Genomic DNA, 10011 nt, shown 5'->3' on the forward strand with positions numbered 1-10011 from the left:
TTGTTCCTGCAGAATTGTCACACAGTCAAACTGATAATTCTTCATTTTTCATTGATAGTTAAACAGACTGGTTCTTATAGCTCTGAACGTGCTTCACAGCACAGCAGCAGCAATTGTGTGTTTCAGGAAGAAACAACGTTACAATAGAGCAGACTCTACTGACACTGACAGAAAACACCGCGTCTTTACATCAGTGCTGACCACGTCCTTCCAGTTTCATCTACATGAAGCATATATAAATAAAACAGCGCTGACTTCATGTCTTGCTCTAGGACCGGGACACCGACCTATTCTTGATGCTGATATTGAATAAGTGGTTGACTGGTGTGTGTGTGTACCTCTAAAGATGTCTCTATAGATGACTAATACATGACTGTATACATGAAACTGACAGCAAGACGTGGGAAGGACACGGAGGCAGAGTGAGAGTTACCCTCTGAGCACTGATGAAGAGTCTGTGGATTATACTGCCAGCCAGGCCCTGGCCTGCTCCTGTCACTACCACCTCTGGTTCCTCCAGCAGGGAGCTCACAAACCTAGAGACAACACACAATGTGGAAAATGTTCCCACAAAACAAAACACTTAAATAAGAACATGTAAAACCTGAAGACGCCAAAACTATAAAATAAGACCACCAACATGAGCGAGAAAGAAACGTGTGAACTGACTGTGATCCTTCAGACGCCGTCTTTGTGAAACAGATTCATCGTGACAACCTGTTACTGACTAACTATCTATAGTGACGGTGAAGACTGTTACATGTTACCAACAGCACAAACAAAGCTGTCAGTGAGCGCAGCTCAAACTCTGCGACTCACTTCTTCAGTTCATCAGCAGCCTCTCCGCTGTCGTCCTCAGGAACGGAGAACTTGGCCTTGAGCGAGCGAGCTTGAGTGATGACTGTCTCCATGCTCAGCAGCTGGTTAATGAAATCCTGCACACAGGACAAGAACAACTGTCTGCTCAATCCTGACAGCATGAGACCCCAAGACTACGTGGCAACGTTATAGGCTGAGTCTCGGGGTGTAAAAGGCGTGTTTGGAGTCACAGTGGATACATGGCATACTTAAATGTACTTTGAGAAAGCCAAGAATACTTTTACACAACAAGACTGTCCAATCAAGCAAAACTAACATGGTGGGGTTTAGCTGTGCAGCTGTACAGTATGGGCTGTATGGATACTGAGTGCTAGTGAGAAGAACATTTTTATATGTGAAGAAGTGATGATTGTTCTCAGACTTTAGGACAGTATTAAAGCAGGTGTTTAATGCACCTAACGTGTGATCAAACTCAATAATAACAATCTCAGTCTCTGTTTTCGATCACTGATAAACACATCCGATATCAGCAGAGTATAAAAGCTTTGAGCCCAGGTGGGAACAGCCGAAGGAATTACCTAGGTTTAGAAAATAGTTAGCCATCACTGAGGAAGCACTGGAGTTTGTTACTCCAGCTCCCACTACAATCCCACTGCACCACACCCCTGTTTTCATGGTTCAACCATCAATGGCCATAATAATTATCAGCCAAGTTCTCAGCCATGGTGCACACTGTCCAGTCTACGTACACCTCATGTACAGCACATACTCAACTACAACACAAACACAGTTAACAATCAATCAATAATGTATTTAAAAACAAAACTTTTTTGGGTGAATCTAATGATACTTTCTTTTAAACTGAATTATTTGTGGAAAGTCCGGTCGAGTTTTCACTGACCTCTAACTTCTTGTAGTCCTGGTTGGGGGACTGCAGGAGCTTGCTCGCTTGAACTGTAGCTTGCTGAATGGTTTTTTGCACTGATGGAATATCTTCAGCAGACTCTGAAAGAGAAGAAATGACAGTGTTTCCAGAGTGACAGAAAGCTGTGATTAAAAGAAAGACCTGCCACGTTTGTAACCTCAATTACTGTTAACATGAGAAAAAGCCTAAAATCGAGTAAACCTGCAAACTATTATCTTACTAATACAGATCCTTTTGAAATAAACAAAACCTTCACAACATTTTATAATAATCTTTACAGAGATTAAAACATATCCACAAAGTCTTGATGGATTATTATTGGAGTTAATTAATCCAGCTATTTCAGAGGATCACAGAACACATCTGCAAATAGAAACTAAGCCTTTTGTCCAGGAATATACCCACATGTGCTTTGGCACAAGGAAAAACTCCCTTTAAACAGGAAGAAGCCTTCAGCAGAGCCAGGCTCAGGGAGGGGCGGGGCCATCTGCAATAACCGAGTACAATAACCTCAGTTTGATCTGAATTAAGAAGCAGAAAGTTAGCGGCCATCCAGGTCTTTATGTCTTTAAGACATTCCTGCAGTTTAACCCATTGGTGTGTGTTATCTGGCTTCATGGACAGATAGAGCTGGGTGTCATCTGCATAGCAGTGTAAATGTATGCTATGTCTTCCAATGATGCTGCCTAAGGGAAGCATGTATAATGTAAACAGAATTGGTCCTAGCACTGAATCCTGTGGAACTCCATAACTAACCTCAGTGTGTGAAGAGGACTCTCCATTTACATGCACAAACTGGAGTCTATTAGATAGATATGATACAAACCTTCACACATTCATGTGTTATCAGCACGGAGCGTCTCTGTCAACCTCTGGAAGTAAAGCTTTTAGTAAGTGTCATAAGATCAAAATACATTTTTTAAAGAAGTGAAACGAGGACATTATTGTTGCTGTTTTGTATTTTGTAGTCCAGACTTAATCAGAATTAATTTGCATACAACCTGGATATGCACCAAAGCATTTCTGACCTGCTGAAACATTCTGGGATATTACAGAATAAATGAAAACTAGCTTTCTGGTTTAATTAGAGAAAAGGTCTGAGTATCACAGCAGGACGTTAGCTGATTGAGGTTTCTCCAAAGTACTAGAAAACTCTCCTCAGTGATGTCCTTACTAGTGTCTCTCATTGGCTGTCTCTAGACTCAGAACTGGTCTTAGCAGTATACCGTCAACTTAGAGACGATCCAGAAACTAAGACCTGTTATAATTATACGTGAACTCTCATTAGCTAAATTAATGGTTGCACTGCAGGTGTCAGGGAACAACAGCAACACGACTGAAAGATCTTTAGCTTCTTCTAGAAACCAAATCAAATTATGCCCTGCTCCAGATGTGACAGTCTGAAGACGAAATCTAGACTTTTCTGTATCCTGGAATAATTATCAATTTATTGTGTGTAGAATAAAATAAAGAGTGGGTTTTATCTGATTTCTGATCATTACTGGAGAAAACTTGACTGAAAGAAATTCATGTTGGGGAAACTTTCCAGGCTCCTTTCAGTGAGGGTTGGGTAGCTAGTTAGAGTAAACAAACTAAATCACATTTACCTGCATTTTAACTCCAGGGTCATGTTCTACCCATCATGCCTACGCATCCCTGAAAATATCACGTGTCCATCTCTGATACTTATAAGAGCTCAAAACTGGCCCAAACCCTGATGGAGTCCAAGGGCCTGCAGTGCAGAACACATCTTGAGCCCAAATCTTGGGGGGCTCAGGATTTGGGCTTTTTCTGCAGCTCATGGGCTGCATTCACTGAACCGACCACAACTCATCTGTGCACCAAAGTACACAGTGAGACGTCCTTTACCCTCACATCACTGGACACTTCCAGGTTCTGGGTTCCATTCACTCTATACCAGTGGTGCCCAAATCTTTTTGCATCACAGCTGTGATACAGAACGGCTGTGTGGGCGGAGCCTGTTTCGTTTCAGTGCCGAAAAAAAGGGGTTGTATTTTGATGTAATGACTGTGTCGATGCAATCAGTCATTACATCACTCAGCTCAGGACTGAGCTGTCTAGACGCCAGCGTGTATCATACAGTGCATCCACTTGCAGCCCTCCTCGTTTCCCAGCCGTTGCGCCCCCGTCTGCACATCCCCACACAGTCCTCACGTTTCTGGCAGGAGCCTGTCTGCAGAGAAGTCATTCCTTTGTCACTATCAGTGGCTTCATCCACCTGCAGAGGAAAGCAGCTACCATGCACCTTATCATTAAGCACTCGATAGGCAACTTTACAGGGGCAGAGCACAGACGCAGTTTTAGCAGAGACACTGTTGAGCACGACGGTTTAGAAGTGTGTGTCTGAAAAAGCCCTCTGACTTGTCTTTGTGCTCTGGATATTTGGCGTCTTAGCTTGTTAAGCTTTAAACTGTCACAAACTTGCACTTTAAGACAGACACGCTGCGGCCTCTCCTCATCACCCACCGCTGCGCAGGTATGCTTCATCTTATCTTCTTTGGTTTGGAAACATATTTGGTGATGCTTCATCCTCTGCTTTGTGTTTGTGTGCGAGCCCCGTCAAAAGCCTGTGCATTATGCTGGCAGCGTCCAAGATTTCTACTTTTTTATTCATGCAGCTTCTGGTTTTTTTCTCCATTAACATCTCGGGTTGCATTTCATTTTCTTAGTACTTATTTTAATATCTTTAGTTTTTTGTATTTCGGTCTTACTGTAATTTACCTGCTGTGGGCTCAGAGTTATTTTCCCTGATTTTATTTCATATAAACGTGTTTTTCAACCAAACGGTGAGGACTTACCTTCTTCCTTCAACTTCAGAATAGTTGCATGAAGTATACAGGGCAGGAGGTGACGGGCCAGGTCTGCAGGTTTCTGCATCGCCATGTAGTGCAGAACCTAAAGACAAACCCCCAAAAAGTTTAGTTTGCCTGGCTTCTGTTTTCCTTTTGCTCTTTCAGATCAACAGAATATTTTTGCACAGCCAACAGGCTGCCTCTGAAGAAGACTCCAGATAAACGGTGACCTTTCTCTATGATGGTTATTCACAGAGGGACCAGTCATACCCAGATCTTTAAATCTGTCATAAGACTATCAGTGAGCATTATTTTTAACTTTCTCTTTTTGGATAACCAATGTCTTTAAAAGACAGGCAACATTTTCAGTGATGGTGCAAACTGGAGCTCCGAGCTCTGCTTTCATATGTGCAGGAAGAACATGCAAACGCTTGGCAGGGACCTGCCCGGGTCCAAATCCAGGACCCTCTTTGGGTGAGGAAACAACTAACCCCAGTTACTGTTTGTCCCTTTCCCATAAAGCCGACCGGATCATTAATAGAAGCTGGTTTAAAGTTGTTCTTCATTTAACACATCACACCACAGAAAGCTGCTGTGTGTCAGTTAAACATCGTGTGTGACAGCATCAGATCCTTTTTCATCAACATGTGAAAATGCTTCAACATGTCTGTGAGCACAGATCTGTGTTAAACTGACTTCTCCAACATACATGAGCCAAAACGGTCCCATGGCACAAGCGGATCCTGAAAATCAGCAGAAACATTCATGAAAACACTTTGTGATCCACTTAGTAAACACGTTTGGCTTAAAAACACGCATGCGGCAAAACGAACGACCTGCTTCAGACCTTCTCGGCCTCCTTGGTGTCATCAAAAAGTCTTTTTTGGCATCGTGCAGGTGTGACCCTGGCAGTCTCCCAAGCCTCCACCCACATGTTGCCTGGGATCTTCATCCTGGGACTGAGTGTCCCCGTCACCATCGTGTTGCCCTTCTCATCGACCACTTCCTCTTCTACGTAATCCCGAGGTGAATACCAGCGCACAAAATCCTCCAGGACACAGCCGGGGTTGGCTGCCTGTGGACAGAGACACAAACTCGTACTTTAAATGAAGTAATGTGTAAATATATTCACTGACACCTCATACTGGCACTGACGACTCGAGCAGGGCCCACTCACGACACCACTGCATTCATGGACCCAAGCACACCAGGCTGTCACTGAACATAAAATGTCATTTATGCATCAAAACGATTTCCTTCTGTTCAGGACTGGAAGTAAATACGTGTGATCTGGCAACAAAAATGTTTTACTTTTTTGTGTAAGAGTAAATCTGAAAATCTATGAATAACAAATCAATTGTATTTTAGTATTAAAACCAGTTCAGACTGAATAAAGAGCTCGTCCACACTGGATCAGAAACATGGTGGGAATAACCAACACTGTAGATTCAGGGCAGCTGCAGCATGACTTACACTGTGTGCTGGTCATTATCACTGCATTACTGCCTCAGGTCTGCAGGTCTCTGCAAAGACAAGGTTCAAATAACCTCTGAAGATGATTTATAAAACTGCAATGAGCTGTTTGAAAACTGACGACCACGTGATCGTCTGGTGATCAGAGGTTTCTGCACTCACGTAGCTTCTCCCAGCATGACTGCATCCATCATGCCACACGTGTCAGTGACAGAGTCACAGCTTTCCACAGCGTAGGCTGATCAACAGTCCTCTTATTTCACACTAGTTTACTTGTAAAAGCCTACATGACATTTTTTATTAATTCATTAATATCCCATTCATTAACTGCACAGAGAAGACGTCGTTTTCTTTAAGCTAACAGTATTATTAAAGTTCTTCATGACTGGGCCCAGTGTCCTCTTTATGGTCACCCTACCACAGCGGTACTCTCTGTGACTACTGTGTGTGTGTGTGACTGCACAGTTATGTTCACTGCAGGCAGTTCACACACACACACAAAACATCCTGAACAGTAAAACTAGCAGACATGTAGCAACTCGAGGGCACACTGACGCTAATGTGTGTATAAGAATTTCTTTTATTTATGTATTATTCATATTATGTTATTGTATGATGCCTTGGTGCCACTGGATTTTAGCATGTCTCACACTCATGCAGTTAGACAGATGGTGGGAGTCTGGTAAGGAAGTTGGGGGGAAGCAGAACTCCACAGGAAGAATCTTTTGTCTCTTCGAGGACTCTGGGAGGCAGCAAGGGAGTGTGGACCTTAAGGTGTGAAACAGCTGTGCACTGCCTTTTGTTCCTGAAGAAGGCTTTTAACACAGAGCCACGCTAGGCTCAGGGAGACTCTGCTGACCGTCTGCCCCGTGATCATGCAGGCTCTCCACCAAGCTTGGTTTTCTGTTCTTTGTTTTGATTAAAGAATGTTAGCTACCGCTCGTCTGCAGGCTTTATTTAATGGAAAACTTCCACAACATGTGGCTAATGCTGAAGGCTAACGGGTGGCTGTAGCTCATTAGCAGGTCATCTACTGATCAGAAGGTCGTGGTTCACTCCCTGGTTCCTCCAGTCTGCAGGCCAAGTATCCTTGGTAAATGGCCTGTATTTGTATAGTGCTTTACTAGTCCCTAGGTTTACACAACCAGTCATCCACCCATTCACACACACATTCACACACTGGTGATGGCAGCTACATTGTAACCACAGCCACCCTGGGGCGCACTGACAGAGGCTGCCGGACACTGGCGCCACCGGGCCCTCTGACCACCACCAGTAGGCAACGGGTGAAGTGTCTTGCCCAAGGACACAACGACCGAGACTGTCCAAGCCGGAGCTCAAACCGGCAACCTTCCGATTACAAGGCGAACTCCCAACTCTTGAGCCACAATCGCCCCATAGCCAAGATACTAACCCCAAGCTGCTCTCCGATGTGTCCGTCTAAGTGTGGATGTTAGACACGAAGCACTAAGAAACTTAGGAGACAGCTGACCCAGAGTGTGTCCGACTCACTTTGAAGGACTCCATGTCAGATAGCAGACAGGCACTCTGCATCCGAGCACGCAGGTTGGTACCTTCAGCTGATGTGCCCAGTTTGGTCAGTACCTCTGACTGCTCTGCTAACAGGTCCTCTGTCATTGGAGCAGGTTCCTGAAAATGAAACATGACGCACAGATATCAGACTCAGTCAGCTTCAGCTGAGGTTAATGACATTTCTGTGAACCACTTATATGAGATCTGCTTTCATGGTTTTGTCACACAAAGGTCGCCTCTGTACTGTTACAACCGCTTTCTTTTAGTTCTAATTATTAACTGCAGGTCTTTGAACATGGAGCGAGTGGGGTTGGGTTAACTCTGACTCTAAACTGCCCACAGGTGTGAATGAGAGCATAAATCAGAGGTGTCCAACTCCAGGCCTCGAGGGCCGGTGTCCTGCAGGTTTTAGATGCGTCCTTGATCCAACACAGCTGATTTAAATGGCTAAATTACCTCCTCAACGTGTCTTGGGTTAGGGCTATCCTTTGTTGCTAGTTAGCCTGACCTGTATCCCCAATGTTAAGTTTGTACATTGTATGTATGGTCGATTAGGTCATCTCAGTTGCAGGCAACCAACAAATAAAGCTTATCCTTATCGTGGAAGTTCTCCAGAGGCTGAACTAACCATCTGATTCAGGTGTGTTGACACAGGGTGAGATCTGCAGGACGCCGGCCCTCGAGGCCTGGAGTTGCCCACCCCTGGGTTAAATGTTTGTCTGTCTCTCTGTGTTCGCCCTGCGACTGGCGACCTGTCCAGGGTGAACCCCGCCTCTCGCCCTATGGTATGGGATAGGCTCCACCCCATGTGACCCGACTATTATTTTCAACATGCTGTATTTGGAATAAATAACAGCATATGATGTGTTTGCACAGTGAGGCAGTGACTCTGACCTGTGTGGTGACCTGTGAACACAGAGAGGCTCTGCAGAGTTGAGCAGAGTCATGTTGTTGTAGGGGTGCAGCCTGCCCTCAGCTCTGCCCTCAGCTTGTGTCGCCTCAGTCTCGCCCTGGTCACTCAGGCACTCAAAGAATTCCTCCTCGCTGTCACTCCACGAGTCCCAGGATTTTCCTTGAGACATCTCTCTTGTTGAACTGGAAGCACTGGTTGCACACTCTGGTCCTTGGCGGCTCTTCTGGCAGGCACCTGAGACCCTGTGTTCCTTTTCTTTCCCCTCGGGTACCTTGTGAGATTCATCTCTGGCCTTCTTCCTTTTGATACAACAATTCAGCATCTGTCCAGGAACAAAAACTCTTTTCACACATGGAAACATAACACTGCTACTTGTGTTCAACAGACAACACGACATAAACAGGTGTTTGGGAGTTTGAAGATGCTGTATCACACTGAGCATCAGCTCTCAGAATTCATTTTTCTCTTTATCACCTAAACATCGTTCCAATTATCAAAGTTAACACAACACTTTTGATAAACCACTGGAATTAAAGTTGCAAGTCTACAAATGTGCATGATGTTGTTTTTTGTCTTTTAAATCGTTCGATTAGTCCTTGATCTTTGTGCACTTTGTGTGGCTACCTGGAACTTCTGATGCAAAAGACAACAGCGAAGATCAGGAGCTCCACCTGCCAGCCTGCAGATTAGGAAGCACAGAGATGGATATGAGTGAACACCAGTGTGTTAACAGAGAAACAAATACTGCTTAAACAATTTCAAGCAAAGTTTTAGTTAGAGCACGGCACAAACACTGCAGGGGCTTTTGTGCCTGGTATTATGTACTTGGATTTTTACATTTTGGTCATTTGTCTGTTATTAGAGACGGACGGAGATCCAACATGACTGACAACAAGACCAAAGCCCGATTCTAAAGTGTCGGCTCAGCTGGACAGCTGAAGCTGGACAAAGTACAGACATCCAGCATTTGACTTTATTTATATGGCACAGGATAAGAACCACAGAGTGCTTCACAATAATATGAAACAGCACAAATCTAGTTCAAAGCCAGGCTAAATAAATGAGTCTCAAGCTGCTGTTTATAAAAATAAATGCAATCAAGGCAACATAATGATGGAGGCAAAGCACTCCACAGCCTGGGGGCCCCCGCTCTGACAGATCCATCTCCTCTGGTCTCAAAATGTGTTTCTGTCTTCTGTCTGTGTCCAAGTCAACAGTCTAACGAGGTCCCACAAATGTCTGCAAATAGGTTCTGCTCTTCCACGAAGTCCTTTGAGATCCCGACTGAAATCGGCTGGTGCCAATATCTGCTGAGTGTTGGCCACGAATAAAGCAGCAATAACAGAGTTCAACGAGAACAACAACTTTTCATTATCAGTTATTCTTCACTCTCTCCACAGCTGACGGACCAACAGCAGCACACAGAGGACAGTGGTACCAGATACTTTGTATGCCGTCACCATCTGACAGAGGAGCTCCAGGGCTGAAAATATATCCTCAACCTCAGGTTCAACTAACGAACTGACCCAGTCACA

General features: G+C 44.4%; 1 protein-coding gene across 1 annotated transcript; it reads right to left on the reverse strand.

The window, feature by feature from the left end:
- Positions 1-352: 352 nt before the first annotated feature.
- Positions 353-8797, reverse strand: LOC112433313 (rab3 GTPase-activating protein catalytic subunit-like). Its single transcript, XM_076885513.1, has 7 exons — positions 8458-8797; positions 7543-7680; positions 5405-5632; positions 4564-4660; positions 1721-1824; positions 820-935; positions 353-536 (listed from the first exon to the last, which is right to left on the reverse strand). The coding sequence occupies exons 2-7, from the start codon at positions 7666-7668 to the stop codon at positions 353-355; spliced, it is 855 nt and encodes a 284-aa protein (XP_076741628.1). The 5' UTR covers positions 7669-7680; positions 8458-8797.
- Between the last annotated feature and the right edge of the window lie 1214 nt (positions 8798-10011).

This window comes from Maylandia zebra, linkage group LG7, assembly GCF_041146795.1.
Source record: "Maylandia zebra isolate NMK-2024a linkage group LG7, Mzebra_GT3a, whole genome shotgun sequence".
NCBI lineage: Eukaryota > Metazoa > Chordata > Actinopteri > Cichliformes > Cichlidae > Maylandia > Maylandia zebra.

Coding starts and splice junctions, on each gene's coding strand:
- LOC112433313 (XM_076885513.1), bottom strand. CDS start 7,668: ATGACAGAGGACCTGTTAGCAGAGCAGTCAGAGGTACTGACCAAACTG. Junction 1,825..4,563: donor TCTGAAGTTGAAGGAAGAAG/GTAAGTCCTCAC, acceptor CTTCTCTTTCAG/AGTCTGCTGAAGATATTCCA. Junction 936..1,720: donor AGGACTACAAGAAGTTAGAG/GTCAGTGAAAAC, acceptor TCCTGTGTGCAG/GATTTCATTAACCAGCTGCT.